The following is a 27,873-nucleotide window of genomic DNA, read 5'->3' as shown; positions in this document are numbered from 1 at the left end:
AAGCATTCCATGAATTCCCTTTCTTTGGATCCACTGGCAACATTATTTACCCAGTCCACCTGCATATTGAAGTCTCCCATGATCACCGTGACCTTGCCTTTCTGACATGCCTTCTCTATTTCCCGGTACATGTTGCGCCCCTGGTCCTGACCACTGTTAGGAGGTCTGTACATAACTCCCACTATGGTTTTTTTGCCTTTGTGGTTCCTCAATTCCACCCACACAGACTCCACATCATCCGACGCTATGTCATTCAGTGCCATAGATTTAATTTTGTTCTTAACTAACAAGGCAACCCCACCCCCTCTGCCCACCTCCCTGTTTTTTTTCGATAAGTTGAAAATCCTTGGATGTTTAACTGCCAGTCCTGACCCCCCTCTGTAACCACGTCTCTGTGATGCCTACCACATCATAATCATTCACGATGATCTGTGCCATTAGTTCATCTGCTTTGTTACGAATGCTACGAGCATTCAGGTAAAGTGCCTTAATGTTAATTTCTTATCATTAGAGATATTGGAAGTCATAAGATGTCCTAAGTCATCCTTCCTTTTTGCTGAATTCCCAGTCTGTCTCAAGTTTAAATCTGCCTGCACATATGCCATCCTGCCGCTTATCTTTCCATCTAACTCCATACTCCCTGTCGCTTTCACTTTCCCTTCTCCCCAACTCAGAAGTTTAAAGTCCTACTGACCACCCTATTTATCCTCTTCGCTAGAACATTGGCACCTGATTGGTTCAGGTGGAGACCGTCCCAACAGTACAGATCCCCCCGGTTCCAAAACTGATGCCAATGCCCCATGAAGTGGAATCCCTCTTTCCCACACCAATCCCTTAGCCATGTGTTTACTTCCCTAATTTTCTTAACCCTATGCCAATTGGCACATGACTCGGGCAGTAATCCGGAGATTATGACCCTTGAGGACCTGTACTTCAATTTCCTTCCTCGTGCTCGATAATCCCCAAACAGGTCCTCCACCCTAGCTTTGCCAATTTTGTTATTCCCAACGTGGACCACAACAACTGGATCCTCCCCCTCCCGCTCCAATATCCTTTCAAGCCGGTCAGAGATGTCCCATACCCTGGCACCGTGTAGGAAACACACCACACCACAATCTGGACTTGTGTCTTGTAGATGGTGGACAGGTTTTGGGAAATCAGGAGATGAGCTTATTGCCACAGCCTCTGATCTGCTCTTGTAGCTAACACTATTTTCTCAAAGCTACGGAGCAAAGGATTTGGGAATTCTCATGCATAAGTCAGAAAAAAGCTTGTATATATGCCCAGCAGATAATAGAGAAGACAAATGAAATGTTGGCACTTATTTCAAAGGGAATGGAGTATAAAAATAAGGAAGTTTTGCTAAAGCCGTACAATGGCGCAAGTTAGATCATACCCGGAACATTGTGAACAGTTTGATCCCTTATCTAAGGAAAAATCTACTGGCATTGGACAGAAAATGGTAATTAAGTTGATTCTAGATGAGGGATTGTATTATGAAGAGAGGTTGAGTAGTTTGGGCTTGTACTCATTACAGTTTAGCAGATTAAAAGGTGACCTTATTGAAACATACTAAGGGGACCTAACATGGCAGGTACAAAGAGATTATTTGCCCTTGTGGGAAAGTCTAAGACCAGAGAGTGTAACCTTAAAGTAAGGGTTACCTGTTTAAGACAGAGATGAGGAGGAATTTCTTATTTCAGAAGTTAGTGAATCCGTGGAATATATTTTACCAGAGGGATCTAGAGGCTGGATTGTTATGTATATTTAAGACTGAGGTAGACAGATTTTTAGTCAGTAAGGGAATCAAACATTATGGGGGAAAGGCAAGAAAGTTGAGTTCAGGATTATTAGATTAGCCATTATCTCATTGAGTGGACCTTCCTTTGCTTCATGTTCCCTTTTTTGTTGCTGTCTCTGTGTCCCCTATGACCTTTCAGCATTCCCCCATTTCAGTACAGCCCATTTATATAACTGTTAACGCCACTAATTTATCCCCTGAGTCCATGTGTAATGTCATGGGCATAGCAAGCTAAACCAAATCAGCCTTGCTATGACTGGATTTGCAACACAGTAAAATTAAAACATTCAATGACTCTCAAAATTGCGCAGTTGTTCTGAATCAAACTTTATGATTTGGGCACTAAGTTTGTAACGTAAAGAAAAATTAACAATTTATTATTAATAATGGAACTGGTGGAGCAGGATCAAATGGGATGATTGGCTTTCTCTACTCTTATGATATATTTTACTTCGGTATCAGTAACAAATGGTGGTCTGACTAGTAAAGCCCATATCCAGAGGATAAATGAAGAAGGAAATACTATCCCAAGTCATTTCATTTCATGAAATTAAACAGAAAATGCTGGAAGGGCTCAATAAAATGTGCACCTGTGAAAAAAGAAGCAGCGTTAAAATTTCAATTCAACGATTTTTCATCAGAGCTGGGACAGTCAGAAACGTAGTTGGTTTTAAATAAGGGAAAGTGAGGATGGTGGGAAAAGTACAGAAAGTATGTGGTAAGATGGAAGACAGAAGAGGTTGAATGTCAGAGTTAGTGCTGGACAGTCAAAGGAATTGGTAATGGGACAAGTAAGGAGACAATAAAATATCTAGAGGAAATGTGAATAGCAGAATGGTGAACAGCTGCCTTCTGATAGGAAGGTCAGCAGAAAAATTGTGATAAAAATGATTGTTGCATTGACTTGTCTTACAAAACACCATTTGCACCTGCCAACTACTGTTAGGAAACAAAATGTGGCTTTCACTTCCTCCCACAGAGCCAGCTCATTAAACATTTCTTTTCTCCAATACAAATTGTCTAATAGAATTGTAGACAAATCTTTGCAGTTCTACTTGTCTGTGAAGAACCGATTTTCCAGAGATTTCTGAACACCCTGCTTTCCAGCATTTGAAAGTGATAATTTAAGTGGCAAATTACAATTCTGTCATTTTCTTTTTAGCTTATCCTGTAACTATGATAGACTGGCTGTCTGTGAGTAGGGGTTATAATCAAATGACCATCATGATGCAATGACGTGGTCTGTGATGTTCAAGGTACCTTTTTTTTGGGAGAGGGTGGATTATAGGGGATAAGGGTCTGAAATTCACTCATCCAATGTAGCAAAAGCACTTTGCTTTACAACATGCATCTAAATATGGTTACATAGCTCAGAGCTCCATATTGAGGTATTGAGATATTGTTTTAGACTTCAAAAATTAATTAGGCTGCCTTGTTGTTCATCTGTGTTCTGCTCAAGTTACATTATTAATAATAAATAGCTATTTTTTCTTTAAGTTATAAACTTAGTGCCCAAGATCTTCTACTCATAAAGTTTGATTCAGAACAATTGTGCAATTTTGAGGGTTATTGGATGTTTTGATTTTACTATGTTGCAAATCCAGTGATAGCGAGGCTGATTTGGTTTAGCTTGCTATGCCTGTGACATAACACATGGACTTGGGATAAATTAGTGGCATTAACCAGTTATATAAATGGGGTGCACTGAAATGGGGGGGAATGCTGAAAGGTCATAGGGGACAAAGAGACAGCAACAGAAAAGGGAACATGAAGCAAGGGAAGGTCCATCTTTTGTCTCAGGCAGAGTCTGCAATATCACTGATGAGGACGTGAAGCTGAAATCTTGCCATCTTTGTGCTAAACTCTGCAGTAATAACAAGTCAAAACAATTGCCACAGCACAGAAGATGGGCTCATGCCCGAAACGTCGATTCTCCTGTTCCTTGGATGCTGCCTGGCTTGCTGTGCTTTTCCAGCAACACATTTACAGCACAGAGTGCCAGTTTATGTTACAGATTTGCTCTTTGGGAGTACAGCAAATTCTTTCCATATAAGTGCTTGAAAGGAGCAATTATATGAATCATTCATCCATTGATTGTGTAATGCAACTCAGCTGCCATCAAATTAGATTTGATTAAAAGTTGACAATAATTGGCAAGAATGAACATTAAAGATTATGGCTTCAAGCAATCATGACTGATGTATATTTTGCATCAATTGGCTCTCTGTCATGTCAGATACACAAATATATATGTATTCACAAACTTGGATGTCTCACCTGAATTTGACATTTCTGCGACACTTTTCTTACCTGACATTGGATGACAGTGCTGAAGCTGCTATGTTTTTACATCTAACTGTAAGTATTCAATAACGTGATCTGTGATATTCAATATTTGGAGATGCCGGTGTTGGACTGGGGTGTACAAAGTTAAAAATCACACAACACGAGGTTATAGTCCAACAGGTTTAATTGGAAGCACTAGCTTTTGGAGCGTCACACCTTCATCAGGTGATAGCGATGCTCCAAAAGCTAGTGTGTTTCCAATTAAACCTGTTGGACTATAACCTGATGTTGTGTGATTTTTAACTGTGATGTTCAAAGTGGCTTTCTTTGGGAGAGGGTGGATTACAGGGGATAAGGGTCTGAAATTAACTCCCCCAATGTAGCAGAAGCACTTGGCTTTACAACATGCAGGAGAAAGTGAGGACTGCAGATGCTGGAGATCAGAGCTTAAAAATGTGTTGCTGGAAAAGCGCAGCAGGTCAGGCAGCATCAAAGGAACAGGAGAATCGACGTTTCGGGCATAAGCCCTTCTTCAGGAATGAGGAGGGTGTGCCAAGCACGCTAAGGTAAAAGGTAGGGAGGAGGGACTTGGGGGAGGGGCGTTGGAAAGCGATAGGTGGAAGGAGGTTAAAGTGAGGGTGATAGGCCGGAGAGGGGGTGGGGCGGAGAGGTTGGGAAGAAGATTGCAGGTCAAGAAAGCGGTGCTGAGTCTGAGGGTTGGGACTGAGATAAGGTGGGGGGAGGGGAAATGAGGAAGCTGGAGAAATCTGCATTCATCTCTTGTGGTTTGAGGGTTCCTAGGCGGAAGATGAGGCACTCTTCCTCCAGGTGTCATGTTGCTATGGTCTGGCGATGGAGGAGGCCAAAGACCTGCATGTCCTTGGTGGAGTGGGAGGGGGAGTTAAAGTGTTCAGCCACGGGGCGGTTGGGTTAGTTGGTCCGAGTGTCCCAGAGGTGTTCTCTGAAATGTTCCGCAAGTAGGCGGCCTGTCTCCCCAATGTATAGGAGGCCACATCGAGTGCAGTGGATGCAGTAAATGAGGTGTGTGTGGAGGTGCAGGTGTATTTCTGACGGATATGGAAGGATATCCGTCAGAAGGGAAGTGAGGGGGGAGGTGTGGACGCAATTTTTCATTTCTTGCGGTTGCAGGGGAAGGTGCCGGGAGTGGAGGTTGTGTTGGTGGGGGGTGTGGATCTGACGAGGGAGTTGTGGAGGGAGTGGCCTTTCCGGAATGCTGATAGGGGTGGGGAGGGAAATATATCCGTGGTGGTGGGGTCTGTTTGGAGGTGGCGGAAATGACGAAGGATGATACGATATATCTGGAGGTTGGTGGGGTGGTAGGTGAGGACCAGTGGGGTTCTATCCTGGTGGTGATTGGAGGAGCGGGGTTCAAGGGCGGAGGAGCGGGAACTGGAGGAGATGCGGTGGAGAGCATCGTCAACCACGTCTGAGGGGAAATTGTGGTCTTTGAAGAAGGAGGCCATCTGGGTTGTTCGGTATTGGAACTGGTCCTCCTGGGAGCAGATGCGGCGAAGGCGAAGAAATTGGGAATATGGGATGGCGTTTTTACAGGGGGCAGGGTGGGAGGAGGTGTAGGAGGTGTAATCTAGGTAGCTGTGGGAGTCAGTCGGTTTACAACATGCATCTGAATACAGTTACGTAGCTCAGAGCTCCACACTGAGGCATTCAGACACTGAGTAGGGCACAACATTTGCTTTGTTGTGATTTGTGTAGGAGCTCAAGAGAACTTTATTGAAATACTGTTTAGTTCCAACATTCCCCATAGATTGTTGACTCGCACACCTGAAATAGGACCATGGTGGAAAATGCTTGCAGCCTTGTTTAGGATGCAATGCAAGCATCAAAGAAGCCATCAATTACAACGCTATCAGCAAGTCCAGTGAGATTAGTTACCTGCAGCAGGTACCACACAGCCCCCAGAGGGAGAAACAACAGCTGACCATCCCCCAATGAGGAAAATGTTGGAATTATACGATGCTGTACCTAATGGCCTCACTGTCATTATCTATAGTTGTCGGAAACACAATGCAGGTGGAGACTGAGGAGTTCATGACCTAGCAGCATTGAACTGTGTTGTTTGCTGGAGCAGGGCATGTGCTTGGAAGGAATGGGTGGCCAGACATCTGGATGCCCATCAAGGTACCTCTGCAAGAATTTTTACATCAGCAGCAAGAAGCAACAATCCTCAGCTGAAAAATGTTGCCAGATGTCACGGATGGCATTTTCTTCAGATTACCTCAGTTTATATCCACATCCTGTGATAAGGAGAGTCAAAACAGCTGTGGAGTGGGAAACTCAAAATTAAACAACACTATAGACTGCACCCATGCTGCTTTTGACAGTGCCCTCCCACAAACATGAACAGTGCAGAGTTTGCACATTTTCTCCATGTCTGCCTGGGTTTCCTCCGGGTGCTCCAGTTTCCTCCCATAATCCAAAAATGTACAGATTAGGAGAATTGGCCATGGTAAATTGCCCATAGTGTTAGGTGAAAGTGTAAATGTAGGGGAATGGGTCTGGGTGGGTTGTGCTTCGGCGGGTCGGTGTGGACTTGTTGGGCCGAAGGGCATGTTTCCACACTGTAAGTAATCTAATGTAATCTAAAGTTCATTAAACAAAATGGCTTCCACTCCATCAGTGCTGAAAATGTGTTGCTGGAAAAGCGCAGCAGGTCAGGCAGCATCCAAGGAACAGGAGAATCGACGTTTCGGGCATAAGCCCTTCTTCAGGAATGAGGAAAGTGTGTCCAGCAGGCTAAGATAAAAGGTAGGGAGGAGGGACTTGGGGCAGGGGCGTTGGAAATGCGATAGGTGGAGGGAGGTCAAGGTGAGGGTGATAGGCCGGAGTGGGGTGGGGGCGGAGAGGTCAGGAAGAAGATTGCAGGTTAGGAAGGCGGTGCTGAGTTCGAGGGATTTGACTGAGACAAGGTGGGAGGAGGGGAAATGAGGAAACTGGAGAAATCTGAGTTCATCCCTTGTGGTTGGAGGGTTCCCAGGCAGAAGATGAGGCGCTCTTCCTCCAACCATCGTGTTGCCATGGTCTGGCGATGGAGGAGTCCAAGGACCTGCATGTCCTTGGTGGAGTGGGAGGGGAAGTTAAAATGTTGGGCTACGGGGTGGTTGGGTTGGTTGGTCCGGGTGTCCCAGAGGTGTTCTCTGAAACGTTCCGCAAGTAGGCAGCCTGTCTCCCCAATATAGAGGAGGCCACATCGGGTGCAGAGGATACAATAGATGATGTGTGTGGAGGTGCAGGTGAATTTGTGACGGATATGGAAGTGTCCCTTGGGGCCTTGGAGGGAAGTAAGGGGGGAGGTGTGGGCGCAAGTTTTGCATTTCTTGCGGTTGCAGGGGGAGGTGCCGGGAGTGGAGGTTGGGTTGGTGGGGGGTGTGGACCTGACGAGGGAGTCACGGACTCCCTCGTCAGGGCACCACTCCCTCCGTGACTCCCTCGTCAGGTCACCACTCCCTCCGTGACTCCCTCGTCACTTTCAGACTAGTGGAATCATTGCTGATCTGTGCACACACTCACAAAGTAAGATTGAATGGTATGTGTGGGTTAGGCCTCACCACAATCCCTGCTCACTGCTTGTAGTTCAGTGTTGTCCACATTAAAGTGCAATGTCTTGGCTGCGGTTATCAACATCTCAGTTCAAGGTTCCCTGATACTTGATGATCTCTTCAGTCAAGGAAGCAGTTGCTTGAGAGATGTGAACAATACGTGCCCATTACAATTCCATTTTTTCCTGTTCATATTCCAAATGAGTGCAACTTTACCAAGTCCCAAAAGAAGTTACAGCAGACAACTTAAGAGTGCAAGTATATTTTTATTCATTGATGGGATGTGGATGTTGCTTGATGGACAACATTTATTGCCTAACCTAAGTTACCCTTGAAAAGGTGATGAGCTGCCTTCTTGAACTGCAGTAGTCTATTTAGAATATGTTGACCAAAAGTGACATTAGAGAATATGATGATACCATAGTTTTAAGATGTTATTTTGTTCTGATTTTTTAAAAGAAAGGTTATAAGACAGATATGACAAGATGTCTATTGAAATGTCAAATTGAAAGGATCAAATTTTATGTCAGTTATTTCAAGGAAGTTACGGAGAGCTTAGGAATAAAACAATTCAAATCCAATGTGTACCATCTAGAATCACAAGGAGCATTAGAATGGTGGCATTAAACTTTAAAGACTATGTTGAGGGCTTATAGCCAAGAATACCTTGGTGGATTGGGATAAAGGGATTTTTTTTTGCAATTAGGAATGCACCAAATGAATCTACCAAATTCAGTCCATTTGAATTCATTTTGGGGCATGAGCTGAGAGGAGCATTGAAATTAATTAAGGAGAAGTTGGTGAGTCAGAGTTTTAAAATGAGTTTTAAGAGAAACAGCTAATTGGTGTGAAATGGTCTTCTCTTTAAGATAGGCAAAGAATGGTGCACATCCAATCTTACTGAAACACACGGCTATTGGTTTAACTGCTGAGAACCGAGGTCTTTCCCATACTCTCTCACTCTGTTAAACGTGTGCTGCAAAGGTTGTTGAAGCTGTTGTCAGCCAGTTTTTGCTATTCTTTCATGGAGAGCACCAACACCTATAAAATAAGAAAAGGTTAAGGACTGGGCTACCTTCTGAATATATTTTGACCGGGTTCATCTCGGGCATAACAAGAGGGACTTAACAAACAATCAAGGTATTTTTCAATATATAATTTCAGTTACATCACACTGTAAACTTTTTCTATAAATTCCGTGTCTTACAATTGTGTACACCACAACCATCTGATGAAGGAGCAGCACTTTGAAAGCTAGTGCTTCCAATTAAACCTGTTGGACTGTAACCTGGTGTTGTGTGATTTTTAACTTTGTACACCCCAGTCCAACACCGGCATCTCTAAATCCTGACAGTTCATAGAATTATTTATTTACTTTTGGAATTGTAGTCATTGTTGTAATGCAGGAATTGACCCAGACAACCCGAGCACACAGACAGCAAGCAGCTTGACAGTGAGCAGTTTTTGCAAAACTTTTGTCAACCTCCAGTTTCTTCTCATGAAAAGTAGGAGCACATTGACATTGCCAGTCTGGATCTCGCTACTTAATGTGTTCCATGAGTCAGCTACAGGCTTTTTGCCCCCAGTCATTTCAAGGCGACGCCATCGCCCACTGCCTTGCAGCTAAATCGAAACTGAACCTGTCGGTTTTATTTTCCGCAGAAACGAAACTTTTTTTTTGCTTTTCTCTTGAGTCGCAAACTGCGCCCGTTGCACTGATGTTGCGGGCGGCTGCTGCAGGGCAGACCGCGTCCGGGAGCGCCCCTCAGTGGCCACTCGCTTCACAATCTTGAAAAACACTGTAGTGAGGACATGGACAAAGCTTTCTCCAAAATTGTAGAGATGGAATGTCAAAGCAGGAATCAGTTACTTACATTAGACCAAATGTCAGTGTTCAATTGTATTTGCTTTACCCAACTGCAGTTTGTAGACAGAGCTGAAAATGTGTTCTTCAGGAAGCTCATGCCCGAAACGTCAATTCTCCCGCTCCTTGGATGCTGCCTGACCTGCTGCGCTTTTCCAGCAACACAGTTTCAGCTCTGATCTCCAGCATCTGCAGTCTTCACTTTCTCCTGTAGTTTGTAGACAGCAAATTCCCTCAATTGGTCTGATCTGCAGGACTGAGAATCAAATGCTTAATGTAATGAAGGTGTTCAATTTCTTTAATTAATTTAATCAGAACAAAATATCACACTTATCTGCAAAACACTATTTTTAAATTGAGTTGAATGCATTATGTGAACTTCAGAAATTCAGGAAATATTTACTGTTTAACAAATCACAGCAGATCTCACCACCTTTCATATTTAGGATGCAGTTTGCCTGCTTCTGTTTGGAAAGGGACACCCGCACCAAGAGATGACTAAAAGCACGGTCAATGAAATGATTTTTAGAGAGAATGACAGTGTGTGTGGTTGGTTGCGGAAGGCAGTGGGGGGAAGGGTGGAATTGAGAGAGGGGAGGGTCCAAATAGTAAGGCCACGGTGGTTGCAGAATATGTGGCTAGCAATGATGCAAGAGGGGATGTGCACAGGAAGTCAGAGTTTGAATTCAATTGATAATTTGGGTATATTTATATATTGATAGCTGACTATGTGTATAGTCTGGGCCCCACACTTTATGAAAGATGTGTACACACAAAAAGACGCGATAAACTGGGGTGGTTTTCCTAACAGGAGAGAGCATTGAGGGGAGATCTGATTGAGGTGTTTAAGTTTTGAAGTGCATAGTCAGGGCTGATAGGGAGAAATGTTTCCCCTCAGTAAAGGAGCCATTAACAGGGGGCATGGTTTTAAGATAAGGTACAGGGAATGTGGTGGGGGTTTGAGGAAAAGAAATTTTGAGAAATTTCTGGAATTTCTCTGGAACTAACTGTTTGAAAGGGTGGTAAAGGTGGGAACCCTCAAAACATTTAAGAATTATTTAGATGAGCATTTGAAATGTTACAAAGCTGTGGTCCAAGTGCTGGAAAATGGGATTAGAACACATAGGTATTTGATTAGATTAGATTAGATTAGATTCCCTACAGTGTGGAAACAGGCCCTTCGGCCCAACAAGTCCACACCGACCCGCCTAAGCGTAACCCACCCAAACCCATTCTCCTATATTTACTCCTTCACCTAACACTACGGGAAATTTAGCATGGCCAATTCACCGGACCTGCACATTTTTGGATTGTGGGAGGAAACCGGAGCACCCGGAGGAAACCCACACAGACACGGGGAGAATGTGCAAACTCCACACAGAGAGTCGCCTCAGACGGGAATTGAACCCGGGTCTCTGGCACTGCGAGGCAGCAGTGCTAACCACTGTGCCACCGTGCTGCCCATAAATGACAGGTATGCCATGAAGGGCTGAAGGGCCTCTTTCTGTGCATGTTTGTCCTACTGTTTCCAATTCATCTTGACAAGTGCAGAGATTGGGCTAGAGTGTTGTACCTGTGTGGGGGTGTTACAGGAAAACCCCACCATGGCACCTGAGGGCACCATTAAGAGCTAAAGTCTACCCTGACTACACATCCTCCTGCCTTTGTTTCTGTTAGGACTCCATTTCATTCTCTTAGTTTCTGTTTTCGTTAAATCTGTTCTGACAATGCAACCTTCCACACCTGTGATTCCAATACGTTTATATTCTTATCCAAGGATTCCCCATTACATTTCCCAAACTTTGTCCTGACTCTTTCCTCTCCCTCTCAGAAAAAACAAAGGCATTCCTCTTTTCCCCGTCTTTAACTGAAGAGGAGTCACTTGGACCTGAAATATTAACTCTGCTTTCTCTTCACGGAGGTTGCCAGAGCCTCCAGCAATTTCTGATTTTGTTTCAGTTTGCCCCACAATTCAGTTGGCACTGAGCTTCCGATTGTTTGCTGTTTTAATTCTCCACTCAGCTCTCAGTCTGGCCTTTCTGTTCAATCATCTCCACTGTTACAATGAAAAAGGATAGAAACTCCAGCGTCAGCACCTCACACTTTTTTTAGAGACTTTAAAATCTGCTGGACCTAACATGGAGTTCAACAATTTCAATCCATAACCTCTGCCCATGATTTTCAGACAGCATTTGCTGGTGATGATTCTGCTATGAACCTCATCATGCCCACTTTGCATTCAGTTACACATGTTCCTTTAGTTCATTCCCCTCACCCCATTCTCACCTGCCTCTGTTTGTTATGGACCAGGCCAGACCCCTTCAAAACATTTCAAGAAGGTAGCCCAGACCCTAACGTTGCTAGTTGTTTTAAACAGATGTGAACTGGATATTCCAGGAGAGAATCAGCTGGACAAACCACTTAGTTTTAAACAAAACAGAATTTATTTACAACATTACCAAATGAAACACAAACAAAAGAGAACAGAATACTGAGTAACTCAACCTATCCACAAACACAAAAGACTTAATGATGCTGGTCTCAATACTTGCAACAATCCCTATAAACAACTCTTGGCACAAAAAGTAAAATCAAACACAGGTTCTTACAGGAGAGAAGTCAGACAGAGATCAGCAGCGTCAAAACTGCCTGACTGCTTTCAGTGAATAGACAGACCGGTAAATAAAAATCAAACCAGGGTTAAGTCTAGGTGGGGAAACTGGCCACTCCCCTTTTATTGTACAAGTGTTTTTTTTAAACTTGAAAGCCATAATCAAATTGGCCCTAAAACCATCGAAGCACAGACTTTTTGGAAGGTTTTTGTGACCTTTTGAAAAAAAATGCAATGACAACATAACCTTGTTAAAGGAGCAGCATCATCACATTTTCCCCCTTAAAAATATCAATATCCAAAGATGGCTTCATTTTAAAACCTCTTGAACTGTTAGCACTATATAACACCCATATACATTATAGTGACAATAATTAGCACTATATAACACCCATATACATTATAGTGACAATAATTAGCACTATATAACACCCATATACATTATAGTGACAATAATTAGCACTATATAACACCCTTATACATTATAGTGACAATAATCATGTAAACATGCACTACTACTTAATTTCGGTCTGTTTTACTCCTGCCAGCAGTTGCCTCAGTTTCTCATTCAATGCACCGACCAGAGGAGGTGCAAAACTTGACCTACTCTTGGGAAATAAGGCAGGGCAGGTGACTGAGGTATCAGTGGGGGAGTACTTTGGGGTCAGCAACCATAATTCTGTTAGATTTAAAATAATGATGGAAAAGGATAGACCAGATCGAAAAGGTGAAGTTCTAAATTGGAGAAAGGCCAATTTTAATGGTATTAGGCAAGACCTTTTAAAAGCTTTTAATTGGGGGCAGATGTTTGCAGGTAAAGGGACGGTTGGAAAATGGGAAGCCTTCTGAAATGAGATCACGAGAGTCTAGAGAAAGTATATTCCTGTTAGGGTGAAAGAAAAGGCTGGTAGGTACAGAGAATGCTGGATGACTGAAGAACCTGAGGGTTTGGTTGAGAAAAAGAAGGAAGCATATGTAAGGTATAGACAGGATAGATCGAGTTAATCCTTAGAAGAGTATAAAGTCAGTAGGAGTGTACTTAAGAAGGAAATCAGAAGGGCAAAAAGGGGACATGAGATAGCTTTGGCAAATAGAGTTAAGGAGAATCCAAAGGGTTTTTACAAATATATTAAGGACAAAAGGGTAACTAGAGAGAATAGGGCCCCTCAAAGATCAGCAAGGTGGCCTTTGTGTGGAGCCGCAGGAGATGGGAGAGTTACTAAACAAGTATTTTGCATCAGTATTTACTGTGGAAAAGGACATGGAGGGTATAGAATGTAGGGAAATAGATGGTGACATCTTGAAAAATGTCCATATTAAAAAGGAGGAAGTGCTGGATGTCTTGAAATACATAAAAGTGGATAAATCCCCAGGACCTGATCAGGTGTACCCTAGAACTCTGTGGGAAGCTACGGAAGTGATTGCTGGGCCTCTTACAGGGATATTTGTATCATCGATAGTCACAGGTGAGGTGCTGAAAGACTGGAGGTTGGCTAACGTAGTGCCACTGTTTAAGAAGGATGGTAAGGACAAGCCAGGGAACTATAGACCAGCAAGCCTGATGTCGATGTACATGTATTTGGAAAGGCAAGGACTGATTAGGGGTAGTCAACATGGCTTTGTGTGTGGGAAATCATGTCTCACCAACTTGATTGAGTTTTTTGAGGAAGTAACAAAGAACATTGATGAGGGCAGAGCAGTAGATGTGATCTAAATGGACTTCAGTAAGGTGTTCGACAAGGTTCCCCATGGGAGACTGATTAGCAAGATTAGATCTCATGGAATACAGGGAGAACTAGCCATTTGGATACAGAACTGGCACGAAGGTAGAAGACAGAGGGTGGTGGTTATGGGTTGTTTTTCAGACTGGAGGCCTGTGACCAGTGGAGTACCACAAGGATTGGTGCTGGGCCCACTAGTTTTCATCAGTTATATAAGTGATTTGGATTTGAGCGTAAGAGATATAGTTAGTTAGTTTGCAGATGACACCAAAATTGGAGGTGTAGTGGACAGTGAAGAAGGTTACTTCAGATTGCAACATGATCTTGATCAGATGGACTAATGGACTAAGATGTGGAATATGGAGTTTAAATTAGATAAATGTGAGGTGCTGCATTTTGGGAAAGCAAATCTTAGTAGGAATTATACAGTTAATGGTAAGGTCCTAGGGAGTGTTGCTGAACACAGAGACCTTGGAGTGCAGGTTCATAGCTCCTGGAAAGTGGAGTCACAGGTAGATAGGATAGTGAAGAAGGTGTTTGGTATGCTTTCCTTTATTGGTCAGCGTACTGAGTAAAGGAGTTGGGAGGTAATGTTGCAGCTGTACAGGACATTGAATTGGCCACTATTGCAATATTGCATGCAATTCTGGTCTCATTCCTATCAGAAAGATGTTGTGAAATTTAAAAGGGTTCAGAAAAGATTTACACCCCAACCCCACCCCCTTCCCCAAATTACATTACTGGTAACAAATATTAAAATGTTGTAACGCCAACACCAAGCTCAAAGTCCTCTTCTGAACTGTTGAATAGTTCTGATGACTTCAATTTCCTGGAGAAATACTGGATCGGTCTTTTTAACTTCTCGTCGCCTTACTGTAAGAGCACAGCACTGACACTCGCATCGATAGTCACCTTGAACTGCATTGCGTAATTTGGTGTGTCTAATACTGGGGCAGTGGTTAACACAGCTTTCAGGCTGTTGCCAGGGCTGGAGGATTTGAGTTACAGGGAGAGGTTGAATAAGCTGGGGCCGTTTTCCCTGGAGCCTCAGAGGCTGAGGGGTTACCTTAAAGAGGTTTGTAAAATCATGAAGGGCATGGATAGGATAAATAGACAAAGTCTGTTCCCTGAGGTGGGGGAGTCCAGAACTAGAAGGCATAGGTTTAGGGTGAGAGGGAAAAGATATAAAAGAGACCCAAGGGGTAATGTTTTCACACAGAGGGTCGTAACGTGTATGGTATGAGCTGCTTGATTATGTGGTGGAGACTAGTACAATTGCAACATTTAAAAGGCATCTGGATGGGTATATGAATAGGAAGGGTTTGGAGGGATAGGGGCTGGGTGCTGGCAGGTGGGACTAGATTGGATTGGGATATCTGGTTGACATGGACGTTTTGGACTGAAGGGTCTGTTTCCGTGCTGTACATCTCCATGACTCTATAATTGATTAGTTGGTTAATTGATTCAATGCCTTTCCTCCAGGGCTCAGAGTTTTCTTTAAGTCTGCTCCCCGCTCAGGAGGTGAGGCAGCAGCACACCGTGTGAGCCTCCGTCTGCCCCCTGTCCAACCCCACCCCCTTCTGTGCCCCCCAACCCCACCTCCTGCCCCAACCCCACTCCCCAAATTACATTACTGGTAACAAATATTAAAATGTTGTAACGCCAACACCAAGCTCAAAGTCCTCTTCTGAACTGTTGAATAGTTCTGATGAATGTTCAATTTCCTGGAGAAATACGAGATTGGTCTTTTTATCTTCTCGTTGCCTTACTGTAAGAGCACAGCACTGACACTCGCACCACTTGCATCGATAGTCACCTTGAACTGCATTGCGTAATTTGGTGCGGCTAATACTGGGACAGTGGTTAACACAGCTTTCTGGGTGTCAAAAGCCTTCGAGAGTCTGCTGTCCACTGAAACTTCTTGCCTTCCTTTAGCAATTCAGTGACTGGATCAACCACACTGCATAAATTTGGTATGAAGTTTCAATAAAATTTACTCAATCCCAGGAATCATACTGTCGATGGTACGGGAATCTCCCCAAGTAACTTTGTTTTTGCATTCCATAGAGCCATTTGTCCGTGTCCAATGACATGGCCCAGGAGGGTGACTTGGGCTTTGGTTTTTGAATTACCTGACATGTATAACTTAACTGGAAAAATTCAACTACACCTTTGTGCAGCCCAGGCTAGTAAAAATGCTTTTTTACATGTTAGCTCGAGTCTTCCTCACTCCTGAATGACCCTCTCCCTGTACTTCATGTGCCACCCACAATACTTCCTTTCTATAACCCACTGACAATACGACTTGATGAACTTCTGCCCATTTCTTATCTGCCTGAATGAGAGATGGTCTCCATTTCCTCATTAAAACATCAGTTTTAAGATACTGTAGTAGCATTCAAGGATTCATTCAGATTCTTTTTCTGTGTATACCGTTTGATAAAATTGCTTTACATTTTCATCTTTCTACTGTAACAGAGTTAATAACTAAGCTAAAGATATCTGCTTTGTCACCTATCTGCTTCTGGTTTGTCTCAACCATCTGATCAAACAGGGTCTCTGTTAATTCTACTTCCTTACCTGTACTCTTTGATCGTTCCTGTTTCAACTGTGACCTTACACAGGCAGGAAAAATCCCAGGATAGGTGTCTTGCAATAGCTCAGTTGCCTGAGTTTCCACTGGCTTTGCAATCACAGTAGGTAGCACTCCTACTTGTGAACCAGCGACATTGTTAGCAAGGACAAATTATATTCCTGGAGCTGAGAGTTTGTCTAGTACTCCTACCACGACTTCTCCACTGGACACACTAATCTCACTCTACATAACTGAGCACCTCTTGTCGCACTGTGAATTCCCATTGCTAGGATATTTTCCGGCAATAATCCTTCAGAGGTACATATTTCCTCATCTTTCAACATCAAAGATTGCAAGGATCCTATATCCCTTAATGTAACGTTTTTACTGCTGCTCCAGGCTTATGCGAGTAGATGTTACCTTCGCAGGTATATGGCTTAAAACGATGTGGTACTTCCTCCTTAACCAACCTCCAGCCAAGTTATACATTCTGATGCAGCTTTCTAGCTTCCACTGTGTTTTCTGTTGCCACTCCAACAAAATTCACTCAACCTGTTTTCCTACATCTGGCTTTCCAGTGCTTTTCCTAACCCACCAACACTGATTTCATGTGGCCTACTTTATTACAGTGAAAACACTGGAGCTTTTAAAATTTTCTTTCTTCTTTAAGGGTTTCCTCTTTACCCTGTAGCAAGTTGTCTTTATGATCTTCATTGAGATCTACGGCTCAGAGGAATTACTTGATGCCAGAGACTTGATAGATGATGTGGAGGCAAATAGCTCACTTGGTGTTGTGTGGAACTCAGTGTTGCTGTATGCTGGCTCAAGTGGCATCAAAAAGTGTGGTGTTGGCAAAACACAGCTGGTTAGGAAGCAACCAAGGAGCAGGAGGGTCACACGTTTCGATCGTAAGCACTTCGTCAGGCTTATGCTTCAAGTGTTGACTCTTTTGCTCCTTGGATGCTGCTTGATCGGCTGTGCTTTTCCAGCACTACCCTTTTTGACTCTGATCTCCAGCATCTGCAGTCCTCACTTTCTTAAGTGGGGTCAAGTCATGATGTGGAATTCTGAAGTGAACTATTTGTTGAGAAACCCAGGGGATATATCAAGTGTGTGGAGGCCTTCCCTTATAGTGGGAAAGACAAATGAAGGGCCTACTATAGGGCAGACACTGAAGCATAGATTGTAAAAGGTAGACAAGTTCATTGAATAGTTTTGGGACAGTTTCTTAGAACAGTGTGTTGTGGAGCAAACTGGAGAATAGACTATACAAGACCTGTCATGAGATTTAATTAAATTATATTGATTAATGACTTCATAATGAAGGTGCCCTGAGGTAGCAGTGATCACTATACAATTGATTTGTACATTCAGTTTAAGGGAGAGAAAATGCAGACGATTAGTTTTTTTTCGAATTAAGGGTAATTATGAGGGCATGAAAGCAGAAATAGCTAAAGTGAACTAGCAAATTAGACTAAGAAATAGGTCACTATAGATATATTGGCAGATATTGAGCATTGTTCCTCAAGAAATTGAATCTGGGGAATTAATAATGGAAAATAAGGAGAGCAGATTAATTTAACAGGTACTTTCATTGGTTTTCACTATAGAGGATACAAGTAAAATTCAAGACATAATGATAAATCTGGAACTGGAAAGGAGTGGATCTCAAGAAAATTACAATCACCAGGAAAGTGGGACTGACTTTTGTTAGAATTGTGGCATATTTATAATGATATGGGTTATGGGCGTCACTGGCAAGGCTAGCATTTTTTGCCTATTCCTGGTTTCTCATTTATTTCAACTCAATCACTGTAATTATTTCACTAAATTCATTTCTTAAAGATTAATTTAGAAATAGCTGGTTATGATCCCGAGAGACCAGTAAAAGAAACTCCACAAGATAAAAAAAAAAGGACAAATTTTATATTTTTAAAACTTTTATTGCATCAAACCAACTAAAATGACTCAAGAATCATAGAACGTCTCATATGAAAGCAGGCCATATGGTTCATGGAATCCACAAACCCCCAAACAGCATCCCAACCATCCACCTAGCCTGCATTACCCTCAACACTTTGGACAATTTAGCATGGCCAATCCACCTTACCTGCACATTTTTGTACTGTGGGAGGAAATGTACACAGAGAGAACGTCTGTGTGGAGTCTTCAGAGTCGCCCAAGGGTAGAATTGAACCCAGGTCCCTAGTTCTGTGAGGCTGCAGTGCTAACCACTGAGCCACCATGCTGCATCATGGATGCAGCAGAACAAGGATACTCTCTTTCAGTTATAGCTTTTCACTCTTAAACTGTTCAGAATACTGCCAGATGGTGGAGATAGAATAAAATACAGCAAGATGTTTCAACTATTATTCACTGTATAATACAAGTGCAATAAATCAAAATTAATAAGACCAAGCCTTTAATCAGGCACATGTATTTCAAATTAATAATAGCTTTCAAATACCCCAGAGATACACTTCAGTTACCGGTACTCTCATTATTTTCATCACAAAAGTGGTACCATATGCAATCTCAGGGTTTTTAACTTGACCTTTTATCTCACTTTCTATTCAAACCCTTCCACCAGAGTCAAACTCACTAACAACTGTATTCAGAGGTTCCAACGCAGGTCGATGGAACCTCTCACACTTGGACACACCAATCCTGAACAGATAGCTACCCAGAGTTCAGTACTAGTACCCCCCCCCCCCCATTGTTTTCGATACAACATGTTCACGTCACATCAAAAGTGGCTGGAGCTATACTTTCTTCATACTGACAAACAACAAAGTCTCATACTGCATGGAGACCTTGGCTTGCTCTCTTTAGACAAACTGTGTCATCTGAACTCAGACTTGACACACTCATCATTGCAATTAGCCTTTTGCTTACTATTTGCTCCAACATTCATCCCATAGCAGCTTCAACACATGGGCATTTTCTGGATTCTAATGATATCATAACCAGGAAACCAGTTACCACCTTTCAGAATACTCCCCAAGTTTCATTTTGGTCTTAAAAGAAACTACAATAAAAATACAGGTTTCTCCCAAAGCAAAAAGGGTCTTCACATTTCTCATTTCCAAATATTGCTGCACTGTCACTACATACCATAACATAACGCACATGGCTTGACATAGTATGCTAAAGAATTGCAAAGCAAGAGTCAACTTTAAAAAGTAAGAAGATAGTACAAACCTTGCTGGGCATTACATTTCACTGCAACGTTTGAGAGAAGTGTTTGTGAGCACCAATATGAAATGCTGACATTGGGCATTACCATCAACAAAGATGAAGCTGAATGTTTGCTGGTGTACAGCCAATGTACTGAGTAGAGCTTGTAGAAAAAATTAAGATACACCTGCAGATTCAACCAGGGTCTCCATTTCAAGTCAAAAATGAAAGCATTGGAAACTGAAGTCCCATCTAAAGTTTATTCAAAATAAACTATTTGAAATACAATAAAGCATATGGATGGCATCCTCAAGAACAGGGGATGTTAAATAATTGAGACTGTTGGTCTAAGCAGAGGTCGCTACTTTATTTTTTGCTTACACCCTTGCTGGCTCCTTTCTTGTTGTGTTTCTTAGCAAACCGCATATTCCTCAGGAACTTAGGATCAACCTGGAGAGAAAAACAAATGAATGCACCATCAGATACCCAGATAGTGTTAGTAATTTGCCTTGGCCTGCCCTCACGGAACAATAATTGACCATGAGACTTGACAGTACCCGTTTCATTCATCACTGCTATAGCAACAAACACTCAGCTCCCCTGGTTCATCTAGTTGTCATTTTGTTAAGAATTTTCAGAGTTGAAACTTTATTGCTGGAACAGCGCAGCAGGTCAGGCAGCATCCAGGGAACAGGAGATTCGACGTTTCGGGCACAGGCCCTTCTTCAGGAATGAGCAGAGAGTGTTCAGCAGGAGAAGATAAAAGGTAGGGAGGGGGGACTTGGAGGAGGGGCGTTGGAAATGTGATAGGTGGAAAGAGGTCAAGGTGAGGGTGATAGGTCAGAGTAGGATGGAGGCGGAGAGGTCAAGAAGAAGACTGCAGGTCATGAAGGCGGTGCCGGGCTGGAGGGATTCGGCTGAGACAAGGTGGGGGGAGGGGGGATGAAGAAACTGGTGAAGTCCAAGTTCATCCCCTGTGGTTGGAGGGTTCCCAGTCGGAAGATAAGACGCTCCTCCTCTTACCGTCGCGTTGTTGTGGTTTGGCGGTGGATGAGTCCAATGACCTGCATATCCTTGGTGGAGTGGGAGGGGGAGTTGAAATGCTGTGCTACAGGGTGGTTGGGTTGGTTCGTCCGGGTGGCCCAGAGGTGCTCTCTGAATCGCTCCGCAAGTAGGCGGCCTGTCTCCCCAATATAGAGGAGGCCACACTGGCTGCAGCGGATGCAGTAGATGATGTGGGTGGAGGTGCAGGTGAATCTGTGGCGGATATGGAAGTTTCCTTTGGGGCCTTGGAGAGAAGTGAGGGGGGAGGTGTGGGCGCAAGTGTTGCACCTCCTGCGGTTGCAAGGGAAGGTGCCTGGAGTGGAGGTTGGGTCGGTGGGGGGTGTGGATCTGACAAGGGAGTCGCGGAGGGAGTGGTCTCTACGGAAAGCTGATAGGGGAGGGGAGGGAAATATATCCTTGGTGCTGGGGTCTGTTTGGAGGTGGCGGAAGTGACGGCGGATGATGCGCTGTACATGGAGATTGGTGGGGTGGTAGGTGAGGACCAGTGGGGTTCTGTCCTGGTGGCGGTTGGGGGGGGCGGGGCTCAAGGGCGGAGGAGCGGGAAATGGAGGAGATGCGGTGGAGGGCACCGTCGACCACGTTAAGGGGGAAATTGCGGTCCTTGAAGAAGGAGGCCATCTGTGTTGTACGTATTTTGAACTGGTCCTCCTGGGAGCAGATGCGGCGGAGACGAAGGAATTGGGAGAATGGGATGGCGTTTTTACAGGGGGCAGGATGGGAGGAGGTGTAGTCCAGGTAGCTGTGGGAGTCGGTTGGTTTGTAGTAGATGTCCGTGTAGTAGAATTTTCAGAGGCCAGGCCATGCTTTAACCTAATAACATTTCACCCATGACACTGTCCCAAAGTTCTTTTTGGGCCTTCCTTTCCCGCTGTGGGATTCGGTGCTTGGTAACAAACCGTGCCAGGTGTCAGATCTCTTGGTGGGAGAACATTTTGGTGATATTGATCACAACCTTTACTATACTCACTGAGAGGAATAACAGTAAACAGTATGGGAAAGTATTTAATTGGGGGAGGGGAGAATTACCATGCTATTAGGCAGGAACTGGGGCACCTGAATTGGGAACAGATGTTCTCAGGGAAATGCACAACAGAAACGTGGAGGTTATTTAGGAAGCAGTTGCTGGTCGTGCTGGACTGAAGCAAGCAAGGGATGGTAGAGTCAAAGAACCTTGGGTGACAAGGGATGTGGAACATCTAGTCAAGAGGAAGAAGGAAGCTTACTTAAGGTTGAGGAGCTGAAAATGTGTTGCTGGAAAAGCACAGCAGGTCAGGCAGCAGGTGTGGACACAGTTTCCTCATTCCTGAAGAAGGGCTCATGCCTGAAACGTCGATTCTCCTGCTCCGTGGATGCTGCCTGACCTGCTGCACTTTTCCAGCAACACATTTTCAGCTCTGATCTCCAGCATCTGCAGTCCTCACTTTCTCCTTAAGGTTGAGGAGGCAAGGATCAGACAGAGCTTTAGAGTTAGTCGGAGGAAGTAGGGGAAGTCCTTAATGAAAACTTTGCTTCAGCATTCACTGAGAGGGACCTTGACGTTTCTGAGGAGAGTGTGAAACAGACTGATATGCTAGAACAGATTGATGTTAGGAAGGAGGTTATGCTGAAAGTTTGAAAAACAAGGATAGGTAAATCCTTTGGGCCAGATGGGGAATAACTTAAGTTATTACAGAAAGCAAGGGAAGAGATTGCCAAGTCTTTGGCGATGATCTTTATGTCCTCACTGACAACTGGAGTAGTGCCAGATGATTGGAGGGTGGCAAATGTCACTACCTTGTTAAAAGAAAGGGAATAGGTATAATCCTGGTAGTTACAGACCAGTCACCATACGCCTGTGGCGTGCAAAGTATTGGAGAGACAGGATTTATGCTTACTTGGAAATCCATGGCTTGATTAGTGATAGTCAGCATGCCTTTGAGGGGGGCACATCATGTCTCTCAAACCTTACTGAATTCTTAGAGGATGTGACAAAACACATTGATGAAGGTGGTTTTGGCATACATGGATTTTAGCAAGATGCTTGATAAGGTTCCCCAATGTCGGCTCACTCAGAAAGTAAGGTGGCATGGGATACAAGAAAACCTGTCTGTCTGGATACAGAGTTGACTGGCCCATAGAAGACCGAGGTTGCTGGTAGATGGAAAATATTCAGCCTGGAGCTCGGTGACCAGTGGTGTTCTGAAGAGATTGATTCTGGGACCTCTGCTCTTTGCGATTTTTATAAATGACTTGGCTGAGGAAGTGGAAGGGTGGGTTAGTAAGTTTGCAGATGACAGGAGGGTTGGTAGAGTTGTGAATAGGTTGCTATGAGACATTGACAGGACGCTGATTTAGGCTGGTAAGTCACAGCTCAGCCTGGAAAAGTGTGAAGTCATTCACTTTGGAAGATCGAAATTGAATGCAGAATACAGTGTTAAAAGCAGGATTCTTGGCAGTGTGGAGGAACAGAAGAATCTTGGGGTTGATGTCCATAGATCCCTCAAAGTTGCCACCCAGGTTGATAGGGTTGTTAAGAAGGTGTATGGTGTGTTGGCTTTCATTAGCAGGGAGATTGAGTTTAAGAGCCACAAGGTTATGCTGCAGCTCAACTAGAGCCCTGGTTAGACCACACTTGGAATATTGTGTACAGTTCTAGTTGCCTCATTATAGGAAAGATGTGGAAGCTTTAGAGAGGATGCTAAGGAACTTTACCAGGATGCTGTTGATTGGATGGCATTTCTTATGAAGAAAGGTTAACAGGGCTAGGGCATTTCTCATTGGAGTGAAAAAGGATGAGAGGGGACTTGATAGAGGTGTACAAGATGTTGAGAGGCATAGATAGAGTGGACAACCAGAGACTTTTTCCCATGGCTGAAGTAGCTATCATGAGGGGGTATAACTATAAGGTAATTGGAGGAAGGTTTTGGGGAGATGTCAGAGGTAGGTACTGCAGTGGATGTGTGAAAAGCGCTGCCAGCAGTGGTAGTAGAGTCAGGATACATCAGGGATATTTAAGGGATTCTTAGAGAGGCACATGGAAGTTAGTACAACGAAGAGTAAGTAGGCTAATCTGATCTTAGAGTATAAGGCTGACACAACATCGAGGGCTGAAGAGCTTATACTGTGCTGTACTGTTCTTATGTTCTAAAGTGGTTCCCATGAAGTCCATTATAAATCAGCATTTAGTATCCTTTCCCCACTCATAGATGACATTTATTTCTGAAAATAAATGGAAGGCAAGGACTGATTAGGGACAGTTAACATGGCTTTGTGCATGGGAAATCATGTCTCACAAACTCGATTTGGAAGAAGTAACAAAGAAGATTGATGAGGGCAGAGCAGTAGATGTGATCTATATGGACTTCAGTAAGGCGTTCAACAAGGTCCCCCATGGGAGACTGGTGAGCAAGGTTAGATCTCACAGAATACAGAGAGAACTAGCCATTTGGATACAGAACTGGCTCAAAGGTAGAAGACAGAGGGTGGTGGTGGAGGGTTGTTTTTCAGAGTGGAGGCCTGTGACCAGTGGAGCGCCACAAGGATCGGTGCTGGGTTCACTACTTTTCCCCATTTATGCAAATGATTTGGATGTGAGCATGAAAGGCATGGTTAGTAAGTTTGCTGATGACACCAAAGTTGGAGGTGTTGTTGACAGTGAAGAAGGTCACCTTAGATTACAACAGGATCTTGATCAGATGGGCCAATGGGCTGAAAAGTGGCAGATGGAGTTTAATCCAGATAAATGCGATGCGCTGCTTTTTGGGAAAGCAAGTCTTAGCAGGACTTATACACTTAATGGTAAGGTCCTAGGGAGTGTTGCTGAACAAAGAGACCTTAAAGTGCAGGTTCATAGCTCCTTGAAAGTGGAGTTACAGATAGATAGGATAGTGAAGAGGGCGTTTCGTATGCTTTCCTTTATTGGTCAGAGTACTGAGCACAGGAGTTGGGAGGTCACGTCACAGGACATTGGTTAGGCCAATATTGTGTGCAATTCTGGTCTCCTTCCTATCGGAAAGATGTTGTGAAACTTGAAAGGGTTCAGAAAAAATTTACAAGGATGTTGCCAGGGTTGGAGGATTTGAGCTATCGGGAAAGGTTGAATAGGCTAGAGCTGTTTTCCCTGGAGCGTCAGAAGCTGAGGGATGACTTTATAGAGGTTTATAAAATCATGAGGGGCATGGATATGATAAATAGATAAAGTCTTTTCCCTGGGGTGGGTGGAGTCCAGAACCAGAGGGCATAGGTTTAGGGTGAGAAGGGAAAGATATAAAAGAGACCCAAGAGGCAACTTTTTCACTCAGAGGGTGGTACGTGTATGGAATGAGTTGCCAGAGGAAGTCGTGGAGACTAATACAACTGCAACATATACATCACACAGAGTTTCAACATACAAATTGGACTTAGGTAAAGTGTTTAAGAGGGAAATCATACCAGACATCTTGGAGCTGCACAAGAGAGCTAGATATCCCAGTGCACCATTGTAAGATGTCGGAGCTAGTCTGCATGTATAACTACATATACACAGCACGGAACTAGCAAAATAAATGCAATTTTGGAATGATATATATAACAGTAATCCCAAACTCATTTTATAAACTCAGTGTCCTAAAGTCAAATGGAACAGAGGGACATCAGCAGTACTGTTCCAGAAAACAGAATCTCAGAATATAACTGTGAAAGAGAACTAATAAAAAGTTAACAATGTCCAAACGCTATGAGGTTTAATGGAAATCGATGCTCCAATAAACACGGGGAAGTCTTTTGATTTAATCTTCCTGCAGTATCAATGATCTGGCAATGGTTAATACCACAATCACTTTCGAATGCAGGTGAATAAATTAAATCCTTATAATTATTGGAACCCTTGAAACGCACCTAGGACTGGAAAGTACAGAATGGGTATAAGCAGCATGGTCAGCAACATAACACTACAGATGTGCACTCGGGATACAGTGCTTGTTAGCAGCACCATTTCTGAAGTGAAACATTAAATGAAGACCCTACCTGCCAGATTACGTGAATAGTAAAAATTCTATTGCACTGAAAAAATAGCAAGGACTTTTCTAGTGTCTAAGTCCATGCTCCTGTCCATCAACCTTAAAGGATCATTTGACACAGTGAGAAAACCAACTATTATATTCATTAACCAATAGCTGAATAACCAATAACCGAACTTCAAAAAACAATTAGTTGATCACAAGGTATGTTATGATCTGAAAGTAAATTTACGTTACGATGAATTAGAAAGATATTTCATTTGCATACATTTATATAACGTAAGGATGTCCCGAAGTATTTAACAACTGAATACATTCGAAGTGCAGTTACCAACACTATTTGGGAAAAACCACAGCTAAATACACAGCAAATTCCCACAACGTTATTGTGATAATGGCCCGATGTGGTACAAGAACAAAATTTGACCAGGCAACCTGAGGTAACTCCAGAGCTCCTTAATAAGTTAAAACTCCCAACACGAGGTTATAGTCCAACAGGTTTAATTGGAAGCACTAGCGTTCAGAGCACTGCTCCTTCATAAGGTACTCCACAACCACCTGATGAAGAAGCAGTGCTCCGAAAGCTAGTGCTTCCAATTAAACCTGTTGGACTATAAGCTGGTGTTGTGTGATTTTTAACTTTATCCACCCCAGTCCAACATCAGCATCTCCATATCAAGCTCTTTAATAAGATTGTGCCATGGAGTCTTCTGGTCAACTGGAGGCAGAGGGAATGTAACTTTAACATCTCATTTGAAAAGACAACATCTTCAAAACTGCGGCAGTCTTGGTGCTCGATTATCAGCCAAAACATTCTGTTCTCAAGCCTCTGGAGTGGGAGCTGATTTCATAACCTTCCAGGCTAGAGGCAACACTGCTACTAAAGGTGCAAGAACTGACAAAGACAGGTTTCAAATTTAACAAATCATACTACCCTTTATCTACAAGATGTCATTTGTGAGCAGCATGTGATTGGTCAGCTTAAGTCTTTAAAAGTGTTGCTAGCTCCACAGCACATTCAGACAGATGGGCAGATTTCTAACAGTAAAGAATCAACTACACTTTCTCTTCTAACAGAAAGAGAGGTCAGAACAATCCAAAACAAAACATTTGCACGAAAGTGCTACTGATGCTGGCAGACAGGACTAGAGGTTGGGATATCTGATCGGCATGGACGGGTAGGACTGAAGGGTCTGTTTCCGTGTTGTACATCTCTATGACTGTCAGTTGAAAATTCTCATTAGGTCAGGCAGTATTACACGTACTTGGTTGTAAGTGAGATTCAAATCAACTGAATAGTTTACCTGCATTCACTTGCAAATCTGAGATTCAGTTGACACAGTTACAGTTGAGGCAGTTACAGTTTTAATATATATATATTGCACATCAGAATTCACAGTCAGCACAAAAGTCAACTAACACACTTACTCCTTTCAGGGGTTCAAATCGATAAGACTTGGGCTTTTTGATCCCTGTTCTGTGCCACTTGCTGGCTGTAAGACACAAACATGTTTTTATAAGCTTGTAAGTGAAAGAAAGAAATACAAACTGATTGAATAGTGGTGCCTGGGTCTTACATTGGTTATGGTTGGTGTGGTTCTTCGACTTGGCCATGACTCTTGACTGAACTGAAAGAAATGAAATGGCAAATTTACATTCACACATTGTAACCACTTCACCCATCCCTGCCCTCACAGACATTGACATTTACTCCCTTCCCCCATATCCCATTCCTGCTCTCACAGACACTACAACCACTATCTCCCCCATCCTGCCATCAGAGGTACACTGCTGGTTTGCAGCATCAATCTACAGCAATCTCTAACACACTGGATTGAAGGCTGTATAACCTAACAGACACTAAAGGAAGTTGAGCCTTGAGCCTTACCCCCATTCCCCCCCCCAGCACCAGGGTGACTCTCCCTAACTCGGCGATTAAACACAATCCAATGCCCCTTTCGGTGTAAATATAACTCTTTGCCCCCCCTCCTCTCACTGCCGCCAGCCCGAAGCGGCCGCCTCTGCACCGTACAGTGACTGCCTGAGACGGATGGCTCTGGATTCCAAATCCTTACCGTCTCAGATTCCACCAGCACCACCAACCGCCACCGGAAGAGAAAGGCCAGCCGCGAAGAACGCTGGGACTTTCCAAATCTCCTTCTTTCCCCTTCCGGAGCCGGAGCCGGAGCCGGACCCAGCGTAAAAGTTCCGCTTAACAT

General features: G+C 43.5%; 1 protein-coding gene and 1 non-coding gene across 2 annotated transcripts; both read right to left on the bottom strand.

The window, feature by feature from the left end:
- Positions 1-18,802: 18,802 nt before the first annotated feature.
- Positions 18,803-27,753, bottom strand: rpl29 (ribosomal protein L29). Its single transcript, XM_087994248.1, has 4 exons — positions 27,730-27,753; positions 27,232-27,282; positions 27,083-27,147; positions 18,803-20,063 (listed from the first exon to the last, which is right to left on the bottom strand). Exons 2-4 carry the CDS (start codon positions 27,266-27,268, stop codon positions 19,980-19,982), a joined length of 186 nt encoding a protein of 61 aa, XP_087850374.1. The 5' UTR covers positions 27,269-27,282; positions 27,730-27,753; the 3' UTR covers positions 18,803-19,979.
- On the bottom strand, positions 25,360-25,488 carry LOC122559288 (small nucleolar RNA SNORA71). Its single transcript, XR_006314388.1, has one exon. It is a non-coding gene; the product is annotated as a small nucleolar RNA SNORA71 (small nucleolar RNA).
- Positions 27,754-27,873: the final 120 nt, after the last annotated feature.

Source organism: Chiloscyllium plagiosum, unplaced genomic scaffold, assembly GCF_037043375.1.
Source record: "Chiloscyllium plagiosum isolate Xiang-an unplaced genomic scaffold, Cpla_swu_hap1 HiC_scaffold_14, whole genome shotgun sequence".
Taxonomy (NCBI): domain Eukaryota; kingdom Metazoa; phylum Chordata; class Chondrichthyes; order Orectolobiformes; family Hemiscylliidae; genus Chiloscyllium; species Chiloscyllium plagiosum.
The sequence above is the reverse complement of the archived record's forward strand: the minus strand, read 5'-3'. Positions and strand labels throughout refer to the sequence as shown.